At 42.1% G+C, this 25,960-nt stretch overlaps 1 protein-coding gene across 1 annotated transcript in view; it reads right to left on the bottom strand.

The window, feature by feature from the left end:
• Positions 1–12,349: 12,349 nt before the first annotated feature.
• The window catches only part of klf8 (Kruppel like factor 8), a gene marked incomplete at both ends in the record, with an annotated part of 60,614 nt that continues 47,003 nt past the window's right edge, over positions 12,350–25,960 (bottom strand). Inside the window, 5 exons of the mRNA XM_079214241.1 lie at positions 12,350–12,531; positions 13,245–13,384; positions 15,984–16,095; positions 20,319–20,553; positions 20,648–20,917. Of these exons, the coding sequence (XP_079070367.1) occupies positions 12,350–12,531; positions 13,245–13,384; positions 15,984–16,095; positions 20,319–20,553; positions 20,648–20,917 (939 nt within the window). The remainder of the gene's footprint in view (positions 12,532–13,244; positions 13,385–15,983; positions 16,096–20,318; positions 20,554–20,647; positions 20,918–25,960) is intronic.

Genomic DNA, 25,960 nt, shown 5'->3' with positions numbered 1-25,960 from the left:
AAATAACAGCACATTGTTTCCTTCTTTCGTTGGTCTTTGAGCATGCAACTATCACATAATGTGGAAGGGGTAACGTACAAAGATGTACAAAGGTGTTAGCGTCTTTCAGCCCGCACATGTTCTGTTCTTATTCACTCTCACGGCTCTCATAAACACGTATGCTTCCTTGTCTTCCTGATAAATTTAGTGAGCACACATAATGGGAATATTCGGAAAGACGGTGACAGCAGGAACAGTCATGTGACTTAAATGTTCGCCTATATGTCAGAACCAAGCCGTATCTCATTTAGCCGTCAGCAGTTTTTCACCTCGAGCGAGCATAAAAGCATCTTTTTTGGTGAATGAGGAAGTTCTATTGAATGTTGTCATCTCCATACAGCTTGTGTCACGCAATATGGAAACACAGCTACTGTCACGTGTGTGTTAGAATCTTTGGCATTGTTTTTATTGGCGTCAGTTTTTAATTGTGTGAGATGAGTCACACGTTTGCTCATCTGCCAAAGATTTGATTCTCTGTGATTTATTTTATAATTTTGTTTTGCCTAACTACGATAACATCTTATCCATGAGGAGATAATAGATTGGGTCAAACATTAAAAAGAGGATATTGACAGTTTCTTGACAAAAAGACAAAGAGGAAGCGGAGTTAATCATTGCCCTGCATTGACTGTTTTAACACACATGATGGCCCAGCAGGTCGGAGGTACCTGAATATGTTTGCATGACGTGGCAGGTGAAAGGTAACCCCGCCGGCGGGGCTGTGCCGCTGGGGCTGCTTGACACAAAAGAAGCTGGCGGTTTGACGGTGGCAGGGGGAAGAATAAGTCTGCGTATGAAAGGCATAAAGGCAGAAAGGGTGGAGTCCACCGCTATATTTTGCTGGCAGCAAAAGTAATCATTACGTTTGTGCCAAGATGTATTCATCAGGGAGCCTCAGAGGTTTTCCTCATTCTCTGGGACAACGCCCTTATTGTTGACACGTAATGTGCTCTGAATGTGTATGCAAGAGTGTTAGTCTCCTTTCTCTGCACATCATGAACTAAGAAACGTGTTTGATGCAAATGACGTTGATTCGGCTCGTGTGTATTTTTCTGCCGGCCATCATTACGAATATAGGTTTTACAATGTTTTGATTTTATTTTATCACTGAATTCACTTTTGAGAATCTTCAGATAAATCCACTTTGTAGATTTCCAATATTGGCAGTTTTATGAAAATGTATGGCGAATTAAAAATGTTCTCCAACGTTTTAGACGTCATAGACGAGAGGTTTTTATTCCCTGTTGACGGATGGCTAAATATCCCAATAAAGTCCAGAGCAGCAGGCAGATACTTGCTGAGACAAATAACCCAACACCTACTTGGTGCATTGGCACAAAATTCATGGTTCCAAGACGATTAATACTCATAACTTTTCCTCTAGAAACAGCCACAGTGAGGGAGACATTTCTGCTTTTGGGTGAACTTCCTCAACAACTTATCAGGTGGATTGCAATGAAACTCTGTACAGACTGTCAATGTTGCAATGTAAAGCATTGAAAAGAGCAGATCAGTGTTTTGCACATGTGCAACCTGTCTTTATTTTCGCAGATGCGATGTTGGCAACAGCCGTGTTACATGCTGTTCCCCTGCAGGAAGGCAGATGACTCACCGGTTAATCTACCATCAGTTGCCTTTTCATTTGCTGCTCAGGTACATTTCTTTGGCATCCGTCTCCTGTGCGTTCACCTGAGGGCCTGGTGAAGCTCGCTGCTCATTCCAGTCACAGCAGTAAAACTCCTGTTAAAACTTGTCTTGAGGATTCTGCAGCTCTGCCTGAAATCCTCTCTGTGGACCTAAATATCTCTGCGGGAAACAGGCACTGACGAATAAAGAAGGCTTCGGTGTGGATTGTGTCATTGAAAAAAAACACTTGAAGTTGTCCAGAAATGTTACCTGCATCATTTTAGAGCTGTTAGTTTCCATTTTTCAAGTCATGACCATAGAAATAGACAGTTCGGAGCAAAGAGAGCACAGCTCCGGCAACAGATGGCTGGCTAGTTAGCGAGCTAGTTCGGGAACTAGCTTGTCCTAAGGCGGAGGCACCACTGGTAACGAGCCCACTATTACGGCTCATTTTCTGTAACCAGCGTAGCATTAAAGCATGGGGGAGTTAGAAAGCTAGCTAGCTCGCCTGCTGTCTGCTAGTTAGCTTGCTAGCTTGCTAATTCTACCATGCTTTAATGATGCACTGGTGACAGAATATGGGCCAAACAAAGTTATCTCTTGACCCAGTTTTACACAAAAGTGAACAGAGGTTTTAACCACAAACTGTTCTTTTTGTCTTTTCTTATGTCTGGATGCCTCTTTATCTCTACACATATACATTGTCTGAGTCTATTAACCTCCTTCGCTGATGCACAGAATATTTTATTTTTATTTTCTCCCGAAAAATGAGAATTGTGTTTTTTCAAAACTAAAACTGTGCTATCTCCTCATCCACAGGGTCGATTTAATTAATTTAAATTGCTAAAGTACCGTAGCCCTTGTGAAAAGAGGCGTGTGGTTTTACATTAAAAACATTCCGTAAGCTCCTTAACATGCCTCAGTGATTATAACGTTTCACTAAAACATTCATAAGTCCCCCTTTCAACGGAGATTTCAATCAAAGACCAGGATTAGTGTCTCCAAATTGCGAAGCAAGACCAGAAGTTTTCTTTTGTTTTTTTTGGCCGTTAAGAGATCCTGCGATCTCATTGGTCCTCAAACTCTTCTGAAAGCGTGTCAGACGGCACATGCGGAAGTAGGGGGTCATTTTGGTATCCAGTGTGTTATGGTGCGAGCAAGGATGAGGTCAAAGTAGGTCATCTAATAAGGGGTGGAACTGGAACAAGTGAAAACAAATGAAAGGAATTCAGTTTAACTGACTCGGTTTGATCCGGTTTGTGCAGGAGGCTTCAGGACGAACGATATGAGTGTCAGAATAAGCAGCAGAAGAGTTCACATGAAGAAAACCTCCTGGCTGAGTCGACCCTCTCTGGAGCCGTGTCCCTCCTGAAGAGCCCGGAGGCCGAGTGGAGGCTCGTCAGAGAGGATCCAGAACAGCTGGTACGACCGACTGAGACAAGTTTGTGTCAGTCAGTTGGCTCCTCTTCTCTCCGCTGTCCTCCACACGTTTGGTTTCAGATGAGTTGGATCAGATTTTCTTTTATCATTTGAAATGAATCCTCTTCACGTCCCAACTCTTTTTTTGTGAATTTGTTGAGAAAATAAAACAGTTTGACAAAAGTCCCAAATAACCCAAAAACACACACTGTTTTTGTGATCTATCGGAAAAGTTTTTCAATTTCTCGTGACACTTATTTTATGGTGTTTTACTGTAATTATTTATTTAATAAAAAAAGTCCTTAAAATAACTGTTTCTAATAAAAGGGGAAATAGAGGCATTCGGTTGGTGCATCGATTTAGTTTACTTCTAACCCTTTTTATATAATTTTTTTATGAAGCCTTTATTTAAACAGGTTTGCCCCATTGAGATCAAAGATCTCTCTTTGATCCTGGCCAAAAACAATGAACATATACAAATTTACAACTGAGGAACACTAGATCAGTTTGTAGTTTGTTACATGCACAGAATATATATAATAATTAAAACAATTATCCATATACAAATGGACGATACAAATGGACATAAAAAAATTTAAATAAACGATGTGGTCTATTTTCAAAGCAATATTAAGACCAAAAAAAAAGTATCTTGTAAGTGCAGTAAATCTAAAAGCTTTCTTTCGCGGTTCAGTTCGGATTTCAAGAACAACAAAATGCAAAACGTTATGTGAACAGAGAATTGTAATTTCCATAATTTAAATTTGAAGAAAATAAGTAGGTTTGAATTTTTTGTTTTTTACTGAGTACAGTTGAGACAGACGCTTGTGTGAATGATGTGACAGTTCCAACCGGCTCGGGACATTCAACATATTGTTTTTCAATCTTCAAGATACTAACAGACAACATCACATGACATGTCAGGAAAAAGGAGTCCTCGGAGTCAGTCATCCTCAAGAAACCTCCTCACTGCTTTGTTGTTTTCTTGGAACACTGGTGCAGAGACTTCAGAAGCGACAGCAGAAAACAGAAACATGGGACAACAAGATTGTGCATTCAAGGTGAGGATCCCTTCGTCGACGTGGTCGGACCTGTACAGCTCTGCCATCAGACACCTTCCTGTGCTTTATCTCACTTGTGCAAAAATCACTTTACCGGCGGTGTTTCCATCCGTGTTGCACGTTGGGAAGCGTCGCATTAGGAAAGCTGTATGGGAATGGCAATATAAGATTAAAAAAAACTTCCTCAAGTTGTTGCACTCGCTTGAGGTGGTTTTTTAATTCCACCAACATTGAGCTTACATGTCTGATCAGCTGATTCTGGTCGGCGTCTTCCTGGATTCATAATTGTATTTGTCTCCAGACAACATGAAACCTGATCAACACTAGCTGACTTAAGAACAATTCAAACGATTTTTCTCTCGTTGATGGTTTGATGTTCAAGGCGACATATTGGCCCAATCCCAACCTCCATACTCTTAAGAGGTGCGTTCCCTTCAAGTCCATCGATTGTTTGAGTCTCTCGCAGACATTTTGAGACCTTTCAAGCCCTTCACGTAAGTCAGCATTTCTGCAGACATAGCAAACCAAAGGGAATTACCCACAAGTCATGTGACGTTAAAAACGAGAGTAGAAGCATGGTGACGTAAACAGGGAGGACGGCTCTAATTAAGTTAAATTTAGACAAAAATATGAAGGATAAAAGATGGAACAAAAAAAACATGAAATCAGAGACAATATTACAGATTTAGAGCCTGGAAGAGTCGGGGAGTAAAAAATATCAAATAAATACTCACAATTGTACAAAACAGTTCAAGGCCTTATAGCCTCTTAAGTCCCTGATGTACATTCACACCAAAAGCGTATTTTTCGCGCGAGTAGATTGCATGCAAAGTCAATGCACAGACGTGAATGGTTGCGAACAACGCAAATTTTCATCCGGCGGCGCGAATGATGCGAATGGCGCGTTCCGTCCTGCCGTTACTGCTGCTAGTCCACCTGAAGTAGCGCTGGAAGCGGCTTCATTCAGACACTCTTCCTGGAGGAGTCGGTGCTGTGTGTGGCTACGGATAATATTATGAACCCAGACATGAGGGCGTCTGATTTTCAACGATTGTGGAATTTCCACAACAAGTATAAAGCAGAACTAGTGTTTTTTCAATAGTGGATGGCAGAAATGGTAACTGATTTTAACAGAGATAAGCCACACCCCCTTTCCGGTGTGAATAAGCGAATGACGCAAATTAACCACATATAGTCGCGCGAGTAAACTCACGCAAAACGTTGCAAAAAATTGCCATGCTTTTGGTGTGAGCGTAGCATGAAGGTTCAGGGTTTAAGGCTTTAGGGGGATTTTGGGATTGGGACTTTTTTTTTTGTTTCTATTTCGCAACTTCTTCTTCTGTGTTTCTGCTGGATTACAGCCACGTGTGAGCCTACAGCGCCAACTACTGACCAAACTTTGCTGTAGCAGAGTGTCTTCACTCCACACTGGTTCATGGCCTAATTCCCACTTCTTTCTTTGGTGCTTAAAAGTCACTTGACAAACCAGTCTGAACCCCTTGGGGGAACTCACTTGTCACAGAGGTCACTGAGTCACAGTGAGTGGGCTGGAGAGTCAGAGAGTCAGAGAGTTGTCATTGGCGATTGCACAATTGTAATAAACCTAGATTTGGTTACTGATACGACCCAACATTACCGATCCGTCCAGTTACAGTGTGTCCATAAGCATTCCACTGTTTTATTCCATCATATCCTGCTCTTTAAACCCTGCACAAACATCAGGCCGCCAAATCACAAAGCGGTAAAGTTCTTGTTCTTTATTGCGTTTTATGTGGTTTGTGTGTCTGTCTCCGTCTGCGTCTGTATGAAAGCAACGAATGACACTGTGTGTTAATGATTGGCCTGATCATGACTTGAGGAGCCTAATAAACATAAAGGGAAAGAGAGACAAAACACACACACACACACACACACACACACACACACGCAAGCTTTTTATGATTCTGTTCATGTACTTTATTCAGTCTGCTTTTTATTCATTAACCTAGTTTAAGCTCAGTGTTTGAGTTGCAAAGAAATTATGTTTATTTTGGTAACATAAGGTCAGTAACTTTTGAAGAGAATAAATTGCATTTTAAATGAGCTAGTTATTGTTATTATCATTATTGTAATATGTCTAGTACTGCTGACACTGCATCTTGAGTTGGATGTGTTTCTCTTTTTGTCCTCACTGGTGGAATTCCACCAGTTGCTCCTCATTCTCTGTCCCAGTGCTCCCTCTCCTGGAAGACATCCCGACTTACAGGCTAGGACAACCTTCAGCCCCGAACGTGTTATTATAAATGTGATAAGAAGTCAAATACAACAGCCTACGACAGCCAGGACTAAACTATTATGTATTGCATATATTGTTTGTTTTTTACAGAAGTAAATAATTTTGGGGAGATAAATAGGGGTAAATGTGCAATGAAAAAAATATTTTATAAATAAAAACAGGAATTTAATATTTATTAAATGATCTTAAAAATATATTTACAGTAATGAATAAATAAATACATCTTAAAGTTAATAAAATAAATAGTTGACAAATACAGGAATTGATCAAAACTAACAAACAGATGAAGCAAATTAAATCAGAAATATTAATTTGTCACATTTTATGAATTAATATTTTCTTTATAGTTTTGTTACATGTAATGGTATTCATTTATTTGTAAAATGTTGAGCTTTTTTTTCTGTATTTATTCTTCCCAAAGAAAAACACTTTAGGACAGAGCACCGGCAAATATATAATAAACAACACAGACACCAGGTGTTAAATTGCACCAAAAACATGTTTTATTCTATAAAAGAAGAAGGGAGGAAGGGGCAAATAATCACAACTGTACAGGGAGAAACTGACTTTTAAACACTATGAGTCACAGTATCAAAAAGCTCACGTTTTCCTCACTGATCTTTACACATTTGTTCTGTACAAATACAAAAGAAAAAGAAAAAAATATTATTAATAATTGTATTATTATAATGATAACTGCATTGCACTGAGTAAATATAGTACTGGCCCATAAGTTACTGCATTCAATAGAAAATACCTAAAATTTCTGATTTGCAGAGGTGAGTCGAGGCACTCGCACGCAGACGGACTCGGTCGGCGACGTCTCCCGTCGAGACGTGAACCTGATCCCGTCTCGTCTCCGTGGGGATCAAACGTCTCACATCAACATTCCCGCTTTACACATGAACAAAAATATTTAGAAGAATACCGAGGGAAAAAAACAAGCTTGCACAAACCGCAAAAAAACAACAGAAAGCAGGGGAAAAACACACAAACACGTGCATCGGTCTCCCTGCAACGACTCCGACAGCAGAACTCTCAGCGTAGAAAATACCTAATTTTTGCTGCTGATCAGTGTGCTTGTAAAGCGATTATCATTAACAGGTAAACAGGGAACCAAACGTGTGCTACGTGGGGTAAATAAAGGGGTCCGTAGAATTAAATACAAACATCGTTGAACATTCTGTGTCAAACTTTTACTTCCTTCAGTGTCTGAATACCAAATGGGAGGAAATCCACATGCGTGTTTCCGTTGTTTTTCTGGGGGTTGTTTCCTGTGAGTAAACAATATAGCTGCTGCAGGGACGATCAGGAAGTTAGCAATACCAGTTCCCTCCACTAGGAGCCAATGGGATTCTTCCATATGATTTTGGATTATTGCAGAAAAATAATCTCTGTGGTGAACAAACGTTCATCAAGATAATCCTAAATGAACTCTGCTTCTGTGTGAAGTGCAAAGTAAGAAGCTAACACTAGGCTATAAAGGAGCTCCACCACGGTCACATGACTTCATGTTAGTCTATAGAGGAACTCCACCACGGGCACATGACTTTACGTCTCCTCCACTAAACTGAAGGAGGACTAGTGTCCTAGTGAGGACGCTTAGTCGTCTCCTTTACACTTTACACAGATTCATCAGTAGGGGTTTACTGACCTGTTTTATAAATCAGAGAACTAAACGTTAAACTCTCTTCAGCTCGTGTTAAACACAGACTTTATTTCAAGTGAACCGGGAGTGTAAAAATGCTGACTCATCTCCTGGTTTTAGAACTCGTTCCTGCAGCACTCTATTAGCAGGTTGGATATGTTTATAAAATAAATACGAGTTTAAAACCGACGATCAAATCAAAAAATAAGCACAAACATTCATTTTTTTCTGACCTGACATTTTCTGAAGCTTGAGTGTAAAACAAAAAAAAGTTGCTCACCCAAAACCCACTAAATCTCACATTTTCATTGCCTTTTTTGTGATATTTTAATTGAGATCCAGTGCAGAAACATCAAGCTCTGTTTTGAATGATAAATGGATCCTTAATTAATAATTTTCAATGTGTTTTTTCCCCCTCAGGTCATCAATATTAAGGGAACCCCACAGTCTCAAACACACGGACATGCTCACCAACGTTACTAGTAGAAAACAAGAAGGCTACGCTCCATGCAACAAGTGTGCACAACACAAGTGGGACCAATTCTTCTTTTTTCCTTTTACTTTTTAAGAAACTTTGAAACAAAAGTCTTATTAGATTTGAAAAAGAAACAACACATAATGGAGCACATTTCATCAAATCAACAGAAGAAGAAAGATTTTTTCACATTATCTAGTCAGTGTTAAAAATAGAAATTCACCCGTTACATTTACTCTGCACTTTTTGATTATATACATTTATGTACATGGATTTATCTTAATTATTTGTCATTGTCCTTAATGTCTTTATCAACAGTTTACAAAAGAAAGAAAGATTGCAATCAAATGCATATACTCTTCTAGAAAGATGTGCTTAGTAACGATGTTTTTTTTTTTTTGTCGAAGCAGGGAGGAGAAACGGGGCCTTTACTGTACTTAGCTTTGCTTTGCAAAAAAAAGGGACTAAATTCCCTCCGAAAAAGTCACTGAATTTTGTCCATAAAATCAATATTTAAAACCATTTAAAAAACAAATTTAGGGACTTTTGCTGGGTCTTTTTTTGCAGTGTCCAAAACTCATGCCATGCTCTCAGCTCTCAGCCCGCAGGAAGCCTGTACGTCCATCTCACTTATTGAAATGATGACAACAACGGTGACTCCGAATGGGTTGACGCCAAATCTTAAAAAGGTATCAGGTTTGTGACCCACCACCCCCTTGATTTAGTTGTTTGAGCTTTCAGCCCACGGTCACAACTCATTCTGTTCTGAAAGTGATCTCTGAGGCTTCCGTCCAGGCGTTTACGCATCCGGAAGGTTGAGAAGAGCGCCTGGAGCAAGGTCTGCGTTATGTTGCATAATCAAGTTCAGCCCAGAAGAGGAGCTGAAGGAAACAAAAAGCCGACCCACGTTCGGGTTGGAGGGTAATGGCTGCGTTCACACCAAACACGTCGTGAATGTTACTCACGCCTGAAAGGGGGGCGTGGCTTTTCTCCGTAAAAACGGTTACCGTTTCCGCCATCCACCTTGGAAATAACCACTAGTTCTGCTTTATACTTGTTGTGTAAACTCCACATATGTCAGAACATCAAACTCCATTGTGTCTGGGTTCATAATATTACCCGTAGTCCCACAACAGCGTCTGAATGACGGCCGCAACCAGCGCTACTTCAGGCGGACCAGCAACAGTATGATTCAGCAACGGCAGGACGGCGGTGATGACGGGCAGAGCTTCTTAACGCTGATTGGCTTGCGCCACGCAAATTTTTCGCTCAAGTTGAAAAATGTCAACTGAAGCAAATGAGGCAAATTATTCGCGCTATTCTCGTCATTCGCGCCGCCCGGCGGATATTCGCATCATTCGTGCATTGACTTTGCATGTAATCTACTCGCGCGTCAAATTCGCAACGTGTTTGGTGTGAACGCAGCATTAGGGATTTAGGCGGAGGGGCTCAACTGCTCCAACCGAGTGCACCTTTCAGCACAGCATAGCTATTATGGGGGGAATGTTGCCAACGAGGTTCTAGGAGACAACAAAACAACTTCACAGGGAATTAGTTTGTTGAGGCGTTAAATCAAGTCCTGAAAGACGAACTCAGCTGAGAGAGAATGGACTTCCTAGACCCCCCCCTGGTCGAAATGTTAGTGAGGAGAGCGCTTAAGTTTCCCCGTGGTTTTAAAATCGCAGGCACCGACGCACACAGTGCCTGGTTTCTCCCCGAACCACCGACAGACGGCCATGTTGGCTCCTCGTGCAAATACTCGCTTTTTTTTTAAACATCGTTGGTTGTTTGTCAGCGTGGCGGCTAAAGGGAGGCGTTCGCTGTGCTTTCTGCCGCCACGACTTCTCAATATTAAGACCATATTTCCATCATTTTCCTTCACTTTTTTATTATTCTTTCATTATGCTTGTCAAACAATCAAAAAGCTGTAAATCTGCCCTCTTTGTGTTTTTGTGCCCAGGATTTCCTGCCTGAGACAGCGAGTTTCATCTCAAATGTGCCAGTTCTTTTTTTTACTTCCTGGTTTGGGTTTGGAAGCGAGCGTTCAAGTAATGCTACGTCCTTTTCTACAGAGGGCAATGCGACAAAACAAGCCAACGCTACAAAGACCCGGTGCTCGAGCTCATCGGGGACCGGGGCGCCGTCGGCCGGTGGTTCTGGTTTGGCCCTTACAGATCGACTTCAGTTATTAAGGCTCGACGGGCAAGAGGTAAAAGAACAAGTGCCCGGAACACACACACACACGTAAAAATCTTAATGTGTTTGTCTCAAGACATGCACACTCTCTCTCTCTCTCTCTCACACACACACACACACACACACACACACACACACACACACACACACACACACACACACACACACAGAAAAGCTCCTCTAATCCCTGCGCGAGAGTTTTTACTTTACTATTTGTGTCGTCTTTGTCTCTTTCACAGCCTCAGAACACAACAAAGGGATTGATATTGTATCTGTCTTTTTTTTTTATAAAGGATGCCGTTAAGAAGGAAGAAGGAAAAATAAAATAAAGACTGAAGGCCATATTTCATCAAAAACGACAGCAACGACAATACAAAGCAAATACTGTAATCGAGGAGCAATCGGGAAGGTGTGGGGAGCGGGGGCACGCAAACAACAATAATTTGATTGATACAATGAAAACAAAATGAATCTTTATAAAGTTCACAGTCTTGTAGCTCCCTATACCAGGAGAGGGGAGGGGAGGGGCAGCAACCAAAGCAAAGAGGCAATATCTGTTTGACGTCAATTCAGTTGCCGTGACGGGAAGCCTTGACTTTCAAGAAATGTATCCCAAAAAAAAGTATATTAAGCTGAGTTTTGGTTGGTTTTAGACCCTTTTTTCCATATAAAACGGTTTCTCTCAGGAACTGAGAGTATCTTTTGCACTGGAAAACTCAACGATGTGTTTTGCATGTGACGAAACCAAACCATTATCATCGTTTCATCATGGGTTTGATCTATGTTGGTGGACTGTGATGTTCCGCTCCCCCTGAGCAGGGCCGTTTTTTTTGGGGAACTCTGGGTCGAGGATTAGGAAATTTTATTTTAATACTTGTTTTTGTGTCCATAGCACCGACCGCGGATCAAAACTTTTGTTGTCTTAATTCACTATTCTTTGATCAGATAGCTCCCGATTCAGATCAATCATTTTGCCACAGTTCCTCAAGTGAAAGAAAAGGCAAAGTTATTGTTCCTAAAAAGGTTCCCGGAGATGGTTCTTGTGGTGAGTCGGGGCTTTTTGAGGCGTTATCTGGAGTCACCTTTGCTTCCAAAAATCCATCAAATGTGACATTTTGGCTTGTATTTGCTCTAGATACGAACAGAATGAAGTTTGGGCAGATGAAGCGACGTCCCACCTTCTGCCACTCCTCCTCTTCCTCCTCGCCTTCGGATGGATGCATATGATGGATGAGGGATGGAGGGAGGGACCTTCATTCCATCCTTCTCTGTATGGGGAGGAGATGTCTAGTGTGACAGCTGGAGTTGATGGGAGGAGGGAGGGATGTTGGACGGACGGCGATGATGATGTGTTGAAACACACACAGTGAAAATCCCCAAACCTCTACTACTGCGCGCACACACACAGACAGACAGACAGACACACACACACACACACTCCTGATATGTCTGTGATTTCAAGATGAAGAGGAGGAGAATGATGAAGGAGGTACGGTGACTTTTTTTTTTTTTTTAAATCGGCTGCAGGTGGTGGTGGGGGGGGGGGGGGGGGGGTCACTGGTACAAGATGTGCTGTGAGGGGATTTCAAAGGGTAAGAGAGTAGCAGAGTTCACATCATGACGTGGCGGCGGCGGTGCAGGGAGAGGTGGTCGGACCGGGAGAAGGAACGGTCGCACTCAGTGCAGCGGAAAGGTTTGATTCCGGTGTGCTTGCGGAAATGCCGGGTCAGCTCGTCGGAGCGGGCGAAGCGCCAGGTGCAGCCCTCCCAGGTGCACTGGTAAGGTTTCTCTCCTGGAGGAGGCAGGAGACAAGGAGAAGAGTTAAGGGGAGAGGAAAGGGTGAAGCAACAGGAGGGAGGGAAGAGGAACGTTGGGATTCTGGTGAGTCGAGTGATTCTCTCCACCCGCGTCATCCTCCTTGAGTTGGATATTTGCTACATTTCGCAGAATTCCCAACTTAGCGCAGTAATATTGGTATCTCTGCTTCATATGCAAATAAGTGTTTTTATAAAAATATACACAAACTGTTCAGAGAATATCCTCACTAGAATATTCTGCAGATTTCACGTCTTTATTAATAAAAAACTAATTTATGTAGCTTTAAACAGACTGACCTCAATACAATGAACCAAGCTACTTGTGTCATATTTATTCTTATTTGTTAAAGTTTCATGGAACAGGGTTCATAATAATTTCAAAGACTTCTTTTTAAGCCTGAGGCAAATTTATACGACCATGACCATTTTTTGTGTTGACGATGTAAAAGAATAAAGGGTCGGGGTCTGATGCTCGCACATTAAAGGAACGTTTCACCAATCAAGTTTTTTTTTCACTCAATCCAAACTGAATCAGACATTTGTGAAGCTAATTCCCAAGAATTTTTCTGAAACTTTCTGGGTTCATTTGTTTTTTCGAAAACTGAGAATAAATCGGACTTTTCCAGGTTTTGTTACGTGGGCTGAGCAGCTCCTTTTAAACCTGTTATTAAACCTGTGTCGGTCTCACCTGTGTGTATCCTCCTGTGGGCTTTGAGGTGGGAACTCTTGGTGTAAACTTTTTTACAGCCATCGTAATCACACATGTGGATCCTCCTCCTCTTGACGTCTGGAGAATCTGGGTCGACGGGCTCCAGGTCCATGACCGACCTGAAGGAAGGGAAAAGGAAAAAGGAGTGAGTGAAGGAGACAACATTCAAAGACAGAAACCATCTCTTTGACCTTTTGTTCAATCACACTTGTAATACTTCAATAATGTAAATGGACGATGAGACATCGGCTGAAGTAGCAGAGCAGAAAATTGTTAAATGTCTCTTATATATAGTATATTTACGTTTATTAGTATTAATATGACTCTCATCAGGTTTATTTGAAAGGGATGTTGGAGGCCACTGGGGGGCGTCAGAGAGTTATGTTCAACACCGCTGCACAGCAGCTTTCTTCATTTTCACCCTTCCATGTTTTACTCATCCATCCATTATTTTCTCTTTATTTCATCCTCCTCCTGCCCTTCTCTCTCTTTCTCTCTTACATCAAAATAATATTCTGATGTCAGTGACTGTAGTTTTCTGTACTGAGATTTTTTGTTTGTTAATCATTTGATGGTGTAAATAAAGTTGGTTAAAATAAAAGCAAAAGCCTCTCTTGTTTCTCCCTTGCAATTTTACAAAGAGGTGTGACGGCAAACTGCATTACGAAATCATGTTTACACCCCAGTTGTAAGACAGCCCTGCCCAGCAACACACACACACAAACAATCGTCCTCAGAAAGAACAAATACCCACAAACACTTTGTTTCTATTTAACATTCTCTCTCTGAGTGTGTCCCTCACACACACACACACACACACACACACACACAAGATTAGAGCACTCAGCTAACCGTCTATGTCCACACCCTGAATTTCAGTTGCAGCCGGGTAGCCTCGCCTACTGGGTGTGCCAGCAGCTCTGTCCTGATTTACTCTCTCACACGCACACGCACGCACGCACGCACGCACGCACGCGCGCACGCGCACGCACGCACGCGCACGCACGCACGCACACACACACGCACACACACACACACACACACACACACACACACAGCCTTACAAGTAACAACCTTTTTAAATGTCCACTTGAGCTAAATTAGCACATGGACACACACACACACACACACCAGTGTGTCCTGCTGCACAGAGGGCTACATAAGGTTATATAGGTGTCCAGTCATGGCAGCGCTGCAGTAATGTAATTGGGCTGCAGGGGAGGGAGGTGATCCACACAAAGACCGCATTTCCCATAAACCCCGCTGCGCATTAGTGCCTCTCACTCTATCCCCCGCTGACTCTGTCGACTCCCATCACGCACTTCACACTAAGATGACATCACACATGCTTTATGGCGTTGATGTCAACAGTTCTACAGACGTCTGATTGATGATGGACCGCTGACACGGAATCCAGCTCCGACTGTGGCGTTTCCTTACAAACGAGCAACATTGTCGGAATAGTTTTTTTGGGGGGGTGGAATTGGCTCTTCTGCCTTCTTTCTGGGAGTAAGATGACACATGTGATACCAGTCTCATGTCTGTGTGTTAGCTACAGGCATGAATGGTTTACTGAGCCTACGAGACACACACCAAGAGGGGGCCCCCTTGTCTTCATCTGTCACTTAAAGAGACACGTACCGACCAGGAAGAAACACAAGACAATAACAAAGAGACACAAAACATTCCACAAAGAGACACAAATCAAGCATAAAGAAACACTAAACAACCACAAAGAGACACAAGACAAGCACAGAGACACAAAACGACCACAAAAACACACAAGACAAGCACAAAGAGACACAACACGACCACAAAGAGACACAAGACAAGCACAAAGAGACACAAAATAACCACAAATAGAAACTAGACAACCACAAAGAGACACAAAACAACCACAAATAGAAACTAGACAACCACAAAGAGACACAAAACAACCACAAAGAGACAGAAAACAACCACAAAGAGACACAAGACCACAACAAAAAGAGGCTGAACAACTATAAGGTCTGTGTGTTTTGCTCTCATGCAAGAGAGGTAGCTGTCCCCTTAACGTAGCTTAGCATAAAGACTGGAAGCAGGGGCAAGCAGCTAGCCTGGCCTTTTCCAAAAATCCACTAACACCTCTGAAACTATGTTGTTATACCCGAGTAGAAACAGAAATGTAACAACTGCCAGTCGCCTTCTCCTTCTTCTGCTCTTTTAATGATCTCGTGCCGCCGTTTACTGCACAGTACTGCCAACCTGTGCCCATGTGTGGAACTGCATTAATCTGAAGGACACAGCTGTTGTCTGTTATTTGGTAGATATGACCTTTGAGCAAAGGTCGAAGCAGCAGTTTGATTTCGCAAACAGAGGCTCGACCTGATAAATATAAGAAATTAGCCTCAAACCGAACTGAACAAATTAATATTTTGATGTCAAACCACACAAAACGGTGTTAATCAACCAACTGCAATTTTTTTCTGGGGCAGTTTTCATACTTAAAGATACAGATGCAACCTGCATAGAGTTTACAGACGTTCTGAGAAGGCTGAAAAATGCTTATTGAAATTGGGATGTCTGTTATTTATCTCAACGTTCATCTTCTTTTTGTCTTTGTGCAGCATTTCTTGCACGAAAGGTGCTCCACAAATAAAGTGTATCATCATTTGTAATGACTTGCTCTTGATGCAGAGCCCCATGCTGAGCCAACAGCGGTCAGAAGGCGTCACTCACCCGGCGTCGAGGCTCTGGGCACTGAGGGAGGCCGACCCGGACTCTGTGCCGCTCTCTGCGTCGCTGTCGCTCTGGTACTCCACCGGGGACGTCGAACCCGGCTTGATGCGAACTGCACAGAGGACGGACAGAAAGGAGGGGAGACAATGGGTCAAATATGAAGAGAGGAAAATAGAAGAAAGAAACAATTGAAAGTCGGGGGATAGGATGGGAAGAGATTGAACATGAGAAAAGAGATAAAGCAGTGAATGGAATTAGGAAATGGAAGAAGGGAGAGAATAGAGGGAGAAGATGAGAGGAGGAAACAGCAGGGGGTTAATAACTTCACAGAGATGCCTGGAAACCAGCAAGTTAGCAAGACAAAGCCTAGCTCCATGTGTCTGTGTGTGTGTGTGTGTGTGTGTGTGTGTGTGTGTGTGTGTGTGTGTGTGTGTGTGTGTGTGTGTGTCTGTGTGTCTGTGTGTGTGTGTGTATGTGTGTGTTTAGGCGTGGCCCGTTAGGCCGCAGAGTTGACGGCTCACATTTGTGGCCGTACCCCATGCTGGAATTCTCCACGTGTCTTCTCGTTTCTACGTCGTTGTGTTTCAGTCTTCACTGAATTAAATAAATATCTTCATTAAAGATATTCTGCAGGACTTGTAAAATGATGCAAATTAGCAATTCAAGCCTCCGCTGGCTGTTGGTAAATGCTGGGTAAATTTAAATTAATGTCCCCCTCACTTGTGCAGAGAGAGCCCGTTGTCCTGCGAGATCAGAGGTTCACACAACTTTATATTGAAAGCTGTCGTAATAAATTACTGTTTGTGTGTGTGTGTGTGCATTTAAGAGATTAATCACTATTGATTGTTTTATGAAGACCCTTTCACGGCGGGTGTCATTAAAAATTAATTAAATACAAAAATATGCACGTGCACGTTGTAAAAGGAACAGGTCATCCAGACGAGTTAACAAGCTTTAAACATGTAATAAAAAAAAATGTTATGTTTGGTTGTCAGAATCGATCCAACAGAGACAAGGATCACAACAGGTGTTTAAGTGGTGACTCTCGGTACCTGACGTAAATGATTGGCGTCGATAATGAACTGATGAATCTGCCCTATTTAACATTGATTGAAGGCTCTTTACGAGCACAGCTACGTGTTCACCAGTTAAACCAGCATGTACTCTGCAGATGTCGGAGATTTAGTCTTGAGACCAAAGCTTATTAGTTTTAGCACGTAGCCCCGCCCATCTCTCTCTCTCTCTCTCTCTCTCTCTCTCTCTCTCTCTCTCTCTCTCTCTCTCTCTCTCTCTCTCTCTCTCTCTCTCTCTCTCTCTCTCTCTCATGAAATCCCCCTCCACCCTCCCCCTCTTGGTCTCTCTGCAGGAATGTGGCAGCCACACAGTTCAAAGTCCACACAGCCTGCAGAGCAGCGAGAAGGGTAAGATGGGGAGGGGGGTGTTGCAGGGGTGGAATTTGGGTGGAGTTGGTATGGAGAGGGTCACACGGCAAAATAAGTGGTCTTTGTCTCTGGACAATTAGTACCCCCCACCACCAACACCACCACAGCTAGTTTTTCAAACGCAAAGCAGCCAATCTCCTCTCAACCCCTGCGGCCTCTCCTCTTCCTCCTCATCCTTCCTCTCAGCGTGTTTAAAGCCGTCTGATCCTCACTGCTCCTGTTTCTTGATGGACAAATCCAATAAATAAAGAAAAGGCGATCAAATTGACAAGAGAGCTAACGGAGGTTTGCGGTGGATGAAGATCTTTTTTTTTGTGTCCGCGTGGCTGCAGAGTGTGTCAGCACTGTTGGGTGTGGTCACAGGTGCAAAGTGGTGAGAGACGCTGCCATTAGTCACTCTCGAGCACCGACATCACGGTTACCGCCTGCTGATATTCACAGCCACCGACACGAGGAATGTCCCTGGAGCTCAGCCGTGAGGGGAAAAACTACAGATTGTTTTGCTTCCACAGCACGACTTCTTTCAGACTAGTGGAAGGATTTATTTCATTGTGGAGGAGCTGATTGTGTCAATTTGCATCTGTAGATTTCTCCTAAATTTACCGAATGTTACCGTTTCCTAATGTCAAAATTTCATGTTTAAACATTACATTTCAGAAAACATTGTTCTCTCTTAGATTCATGGTGACATTACAGCTCATATGACCACGATATGAATACCAGGCCCTATTGTCCATGATCTCTAACGAATCCGCAACAAGATGTTTAAACTTATTTTTAATTGTATTATTCGGTCCCTTCCCATCATCCCACAGAGTAATGAAATGTTTTTGTAATGTTTTAGTGAAACGTTATAATCGCTTTGTCATTCTAAGGAGTTTACGGAATTATTAAAACCTTTTTTTTTTAAATGCATGGTGGGAAATTAAATATATATATAGTTATTGTAGACAAAGTGAAGAAAGTCAAAAGTTTAAATTATAACAGCGATCTGTCACATGTTTTGAACGGCACATGCTGGTTTGAATCCCAGGTGAACGAAACTGACTGTCTGTCAAAAGAGGGGCGGCGGCCTCTTATACCAGCTCGCTTGAGCAAATGTGGAGCTTCCCCTATTGTTTACTCAGGGATGGATTCCACCTCATTTAACCTCGCCGTTTGCTTAACGTCAATCGACTGGTGTTTCTTGACACGATGACATCGTGAACTCACTGCTTCTTCAGTATTGATCACCTTTTCACACATCAGAGCTTAATCTCAGCATTGGAACGACGGATGATCGGTCGTTCTGTGTAAAATAAGAACAACGAAAGCTCCCATTTAGCTTTACGAGTCATCTAGAGGCTTGAATCAGCTGTCGAGACGTCTGTTAGGAACATTTTTACTTCAACATGTGGAACATTTCGACAAGTTTCCACATTTAGAAGAGAATATCAATCATCCGGCTCATGCGGAGACCTTTCCCGAATGACAAAGACGAGATGGAAAGTCGAACATATTGCGAAAGCAAAAACACACAACCGACTCCCTGGAGAGACGCACTGAACTGACAGCTACTGCTAGAGCTTCAGAACCAGAGCGTTGCACACGTTTGAGGCCGTAGCGTGAAACACAAGTGCTTCACCTGTTCCTTATTTCATTATAAAAATATATATACCTAACGCTGCCTCGCTCCCAAACAAGAGGAGCGTGTCCCGTCTTTCAGGGTTGAGAGATTCTCAAACAATATCTTATTTCTAGCAATTGAAATGTTGATATTTAATTAATTTGGAAATTCACTCCTCTGGTCAAAAAGTAGGAATTAAGGTTTTTTTATTAGTCGTAGTAGTCATAGTGGTCGTAGTTGTAGTCGTCGTAGTAGTCGTAGTGGTAGTAGTTTTAGTCGTAGTAGTAGTAGTAGTAGTAGTAGTAGTAGTAGTAGTAGTAGTTGTAGTCATCGTAGTCGTCGTCGTCGTAGTTGTAGTTGTAGTCGTAGTCGTAGTCGTAGTAGTAGTCGTAGTAATAGTCGTAGTAATAGTAGTAGTAGGAGTAGTAGCAGATGCACATCTGACACATGAGGCACCGTGGAGCAGCGCGTCAAGGACGCAAGACACACAAAATATAACGTATATATCCCGGATAGACAACAGTCGACCGCTCCTGGAAAACGTATTTTTAAATATTCTCTATAAGTAGCTGGAACTGTGGGTCACAGAGGAGACGTGTCATCACTTGACAGAAAGAGAAGTCAGGGGGAGTAAAAGCAGAACATGACTTCTCTGCTGGTGTGTGGGTTTATAGAGAAAGTAACCTCAGCATCCTCTCCGTCAGAGTCGATTCCATTTTGGATCTTTTTACATTTTTGTCGTAATAATGCAAGTAGCACAAGTATTACTACTGTCATCCATTAATGCAGATTTGACACAGAATGAGTCAGACAGATGGCAAAAAAACAACACAACTGAAGCACAAATGTTGTTGTGGTGATGGATTAAAATACATCCAATCAAAACATTTTGTGTTGACGATTGATGTAATTATTCTGTAAATGCACGTAGCGACAAAGGCATATTTCTACCGCAAAGAAACGTGTATTTCTAATAGAAGAGAAGTGTGTGTGTCTATGTGTGTTTGTGTGTCTGTCTGTCTGTCTGTCTGTTAAACTACGGTATAACAACCAAACTATGCCACAGCAACCCAAAACAAAGAAAGCAGATAAACCTTTAAAGCTAAAGTATCTCTCCTGACGCTCTGTGCACAGCTGGTCCTAATGATTATGCATTTACCCACAGTTCAATGCAACAGTCATGCAACATGGAGCTTAAATACCAACCCCAGCCTACCAGCGATAATTCTACCTGCTGAGGAATCTAACCTACAGTATCTTACTGGAAGTTTCCATCGCGCCACTCACCAGATCCTTCTGAGCGCCCGTCGCTGCCTATGAGCGGCACCGTAATGGCGGCCGTGGCGATGCCGTCGGTAGACATAGTGGTGTAGACCACGGGCAGCGACTGCACCACCACGGGGATTGTCTGGAGCTGGCCCACCTTGCTGGGCATGCTGACCGAGGGGATCGTGTGGATGACGTGGAGGATCTGCTGGCCCCCGGCGCCCTGAGTGGCCAAGATGGAGCCCGGAGAGAGGACCTAGAGGGGAGGAGGAGGAGGCACGAGATATGATCAGTGGCCTTCATTCACCCTCTATACGTCCAGCGTACCAATGGGGGTAATTTGTTGTTACCATGGAGCCTATCGACTGCATTGTCGTGGGGATCGGGGTCGCCGACAGGCCGGACAGGGTCATGAGCCCGCTGGGCGCGGGGTTGACCGTGGTGCCTGTCGTGGAGGCCGGGTACGAAGAGGAGCGCGGCTTGTTAAGCGACAGGTCGACGGGCTCCGTCTGGTCCTCGGCCGGGCAAGGCTCCGGCGAGGAGGGCTCCGTCTTGCAAACCGGCTCTGTCTTTATCTTGAGGTCCGTCGGCTGCAAGCAGTTGTCAGCGACATCGGCCCGCTGGAGGAGGAGGAGAGAAAACAGAGAGTTTAGGAATCAAAAATGACAAATATTGAAGAGCAAATACGTCAGTGTGATTCTCTGAAACTCAACAGGTCTTCAATTGATCTCATCCAAGCGGAAATTGACACTGGTCGCTTGACTTTTGAAGGAAAACCCACGAAAAATGTAGGAGTTTTACGAAAGATATAGGAATCATTGTATGAGGACACGTTGCAGGAACCGGTTGGCAACTCCTCATTCTCCTTCTTAAAAGGACAGCATTTAATTTCGCTGGCAAACTGACGTCTTCATTAGACTGATGTAATCACGGTGAAGTGAAGCATGCCAAGATAACACATGTTGCTTGATTGTTTTGGGAAGCCAGCAGGAGCCCCACAAACCACCATAACACAAATAATTTCATTATTCTTGTCTCTCGTGAGCGGTGAAGATCGAGCAGGACACGCCTCTGCCTTCACTGTGGCAATTGATGTATTGCCAACACATATTCATATATATATATATATATATATATATATATATATATATATATATATATATATATATATATATATATATATATATATATATATATATATATATATATATACATATATACACACATACATTCATAAAGAGGTGTAAAGTAGGAGGAAGATACTTCAGGTGCTCCAGAACGATCACACTTCCTAATTTTCGGACAAAAAAAAAAAAAACTATCTATTTTAGCTCTTAAAAAAAATCCATCTATTCAGTCTGACTTTCATGTGGTGTTTCATGACTTATTTGTTATTTTTTGTATCTATAGTGTGTATCTTTAAGTTTGACTTTTTATGTGTTCTTATGCTGTGGTTTTAGTATTTAGTAATACACATTTTGTATTTCTTTTTTTATTTCGCTCTAATTGTACTTTTTGTTTTGTTTGTTTTGCCATGATCAATTTGAGGTTTTTTTAAACTTGTTTTGCATTGGTCTCCTCGTCATCTTCTTGTTTTTATATTGTCAATCATTTGTAAAGCACTTTGAATTACATTTGATTCGTCAGCAAAAGTTCTATATCAATACGACTTGATCGACTGAATGCTTGATTGTTAAAATCTCAAAGATAGAAGCCTGCAGATAGAAGCCTGATAGAAGGATGCATTTTTGCTCCTCACAGTATGCTCCATGTGCAGCTCCCAGCCAGAGAATGCTAAAGATCACACTTCCTCTGATCCAACATCTTGAATGTGCTCCAGCTCTGATTCCCAGCTTTGATCTCACGACATTGGAGTTTCCTCCACTGAAACCGCTGCTGATGCTCATGGGTATTGTAGTATTTAGAGCCATGACTTAACATTTTGAGTCCCGCTGCGTTTCTTGGTTTCTCAGTTGAGGAATATTGAGCAATAAAAAAGGTGAGAAAATTACGACTCAACACATCGAACATCGTTGAACTGAAGATCAGTTTGCAAAGTTTGCTTTTGAAGAACTCTTTAACTCCCGCGTCGATGCTTTCATGCAACTTGCATCAGGCCTTCTTTCTTTTTTTCGCACAACGCCCTAGTTTGCTCAGCCTCCTCGCCTCTGCAGCCGCCGAAGGCTCAGCTGCCATGTAGCTAGAACAATGGCTGCTGTGTGGGACTCCGGGTATGGAGAGAGACTGGTACTGATTAAGAGAGAGAGTAAAGAAAAAAGAGAGGGTAGAAATGGAGTGAGAGAGTGAGAGAAAGAGGGCGGGAAGGAGGTCCAGGAGTTGGAGTCCGTCCAGCTCTGGGTGAGGAGGAGAGGGAGGGAGGCTTTGCTACGCCCTTTCTTAAAATCGGGTCACACAGTTCGGCTGGAGGCACGGCTGGTAAACACCATCATACGATCATTAAACATGCAAATAACCCCGTTACAGGGAGCTTACAGCAGGATGTTTTAGGACGATTTATTAAGAAGATAGAAAGTGACCGCCCTGACAATTCCAAAAGCACCCTGACTTGTGCCTTCTAATGTAACTTATCTTTATATAAACAATAGATACAACCTGCACATAACTTGGTAAAAGGAAAGGAGAGAGGGAGGGTAAGGAGTTTAAGGAAAGGGGAGAGGAAGGGGAAGGAGTTTAAGGAAAGAAGAGAGGGAGCCGTTTACGACACACAGCAAACAAACAGATACAGAACGCTCGACAAATGGGTGAGGAAAGGAGAGAAGGGGGAGACATGGGAGGAGACCGGGGGAGAGAAGGAGGATCAGCAGGCGAAGAAGGAAGCAGGGCAGTAATGTGATTATAGAGACAGCCACAAAAAAAGTGTGAAAGAAGTGAGGGAACAGATGAGACAGAGAGAGAGAGAGAGAGAGAGAGAGAGAGAGAGAGAGAGAGAGAGAGAGAGAGAGAGAGAGAGAAAGGCCTATCGTTGCCATGGAAACTGGGAGCTATCAGCTGACTCCATGTTTTTTCCACTCGTTCCCCACCTACCACCAACTCCCTTTCCCTCCCAGTCCGTTCATCTTTCAATCAGCCTCCTCTCCCTCCCTTTATTTCTCTCTCTCTCCAACCCTTTCTCACCTTTCTCTCTCGCCCCCTCCAGCATCTCTCTCTCCTCTCATCAGCCACACCCTGATATCTTCCCACCTCGCCCTCTCGTCGGCTTTCATTTTCTACTCCTCCACTTGTTTCCACCCTTCTTCCGTTTCTCCTCTCCTCGCCCTCTTTTCACGGTTTTGCTCAGATTAGACCCAGAACAAGATGAAGAGGAGGAGAGGATGTAAAAAAAAATGAGGACCAAATGAGGAAGAAAGTAATGATGGAAAAAGGAAAGAAGGGAAACTTTCTGATTTCTGAGAGATTAAAGGGGAATTAAAAACTAAACTTTCCTTGAGAGTCTTCTTCCTATAGTCAGATGATTCTAAGGGTGAATAGGTGATATATATACACACACACCACCATGGAGTTTCTCTAGTTGACTCCCTACATTAAGACAATTATTTTGTGTTATAACTTTCCTGAAATGTTATGTTTAAATATGAAGGCATTATCTAACGGTAAATGTTGGTGCATTTGAGAGAAATCTACAAACGTAAATAGACAAAGTAGTAAAATAAATCTTTCCACTCGTCTGAAAGAAGACGTGGAAGCAAAATAGATCAAAATAATCTAAACTGACCGGTGCATGAAACCCAATGCCTGGAGGGATTTTCAAGATGTGTTTTCAAGACCAAAAAAAAAGTCAAAGTCTCCAAATCGATCAGCTTTAAAATCGACCGATGCGTATTTTGTGATTGGCTTTGATCACGAGACAATGGCGCTCTTTCTTTTTTTCCCCAATCTTGATTTGAATATCAGCACAAAGACTCTCTGTCTCACAAAAGGCCAGAAGCTGAACTTCACTTGAAAGTACACCCTAACCTTTCACTTCCCCAATTTGCATTTATTGTGAGTGCAGAGACAAAAGAAGGGTTATAAAATAACTGAGGGAACCACAACAATCTGCCGGGACACCTTAAAGACAGTAAAGTCAACGTGTCTGGATGCAACATGAAGAAGAACCCCACCCCCCCTTTGCTCTTCTCAGTTCAACTGCTACCGCCATAAAATGGGTCACCCAGTCTTCGCCTCACAATTAATTAATGTGATCTCCAACTTGAACGGTACATGCACCTTTATGCCACTATATATACACACTGTGTGTGTGTGTGTGTGTGTGTGTGTGTGTGTGTGTGTGTGTGTGTGTGTGTGTATATATATATATATATATATATATAGAGAGAGAGAGAATATAAAAAAAGATAATCCTTTATTAGTCCCGCAGTGGGGAAATTGCAGGATTACAGCAGCAGTGCACACAAGAAACACAAAGTAAATAAAAAAATCAAGTAATATAAATAAACAGTAATAAAAACAGAAAAGAAAAATACATAGCAATATTAAATATACAGACGGAATACAAAAAAAGTATATAGAAAGTATTTAAATGTATTTATATTGCACCAGAGGAACGTAATTAAAGTGGTCAACGTGATTAAAGTGTTACAAGTGTTTTGTGGTCTACTTTGAGCTCAGCTTGCTGTGCACCCTGACAGCAGCGGGAAGGAAGGACTTTTGGTATATAGTACATGTCCACACACAGAATGTATGAAAACGCTCCATTCACAGAGAGAAGAGAAGATTTTTCTATACACAAATGTTCATCCTCCCTGTTTTCTCCCAATGTGGTCGTAAAAAAAACACATTGACCCGGGTCCCTGTTTGTGTTTGGGTCCTTTACAGCCAACTCTAAATATGGCAGGAAGCCAGCACCAATTAACACATCTCTGTCAGCAGCGACATAACGAACACGTTCACGAGACACGGAGGAGTCAGCATGCAGCAGCAAACCAAGCAAACGCATATGGAGAAATTAAAGGTTTAAAATGAATAGAAATCAACATAAAACTGTCCTGAAATGTTATGTTTAAATATGCAAACATGTACTTGTTTGCATACATTTCCAGAACACAGATTTGAACATTGCATAAAACTCTTGTTTCATTTTGTTGACATATTAGAGTCAAATGATTTTACAGAGAGAATTATAGATATCTCTTTGTATCACTCCATAAATCAGATAAATCAGATAATACCGTCAACAGTAATACAATCTTGTATGAACCAGATTATGAAGGACATATGAACAAACCCTTATATAGAAACCTTCAGAATAAAGAGAGCAATGAAAGTGTAAAGTTTGGTGGATGTAAGAGATGCTGAAGTGGAGATTTATGGATCAGAGTCTGAGAAAAGAACTAAATTAGAGAAACCAGCCGTTACAGACATTTTGAAGACTCAATTTTGAAGTCAATTAGATTTTTTTTTTAAATGTACCAATAGATATCAACATGAAACTTCACCAGTTCATTACTGACATTAAGACAATTATTTTCTGTATTACAAGTTTTCTGAAATGTTATGTTTAAATTTGCAAATGAGGCATTATCTAGTGGTAACTTTTGGTGAATTTAGGAGAAGTCTTCAGATGCAAATAGACAAAGTAGTAAAATAAATGTTTCCACTGGTCAAAACAACAAAACCAAATCTCCTAATTGATCAGTGCAAGG

Source organism: Taurulus bubalis (genome assembly GCF_910589615.1).
Source record: "Taurulus bubalis genome assembly, chromosome: 2".
Taxonomy (NCBI): domain Eukaryota; kingdom Metazoa; phylum Chordata; class Actinopteri; order Perciformes; family Cottidae; genus Taurulus; species Taurulus bubalis.
Note: the sequence above shows the minus strand (reverse complement) of the source record. Positions and strands in the feature narration are given on the sequence as shown.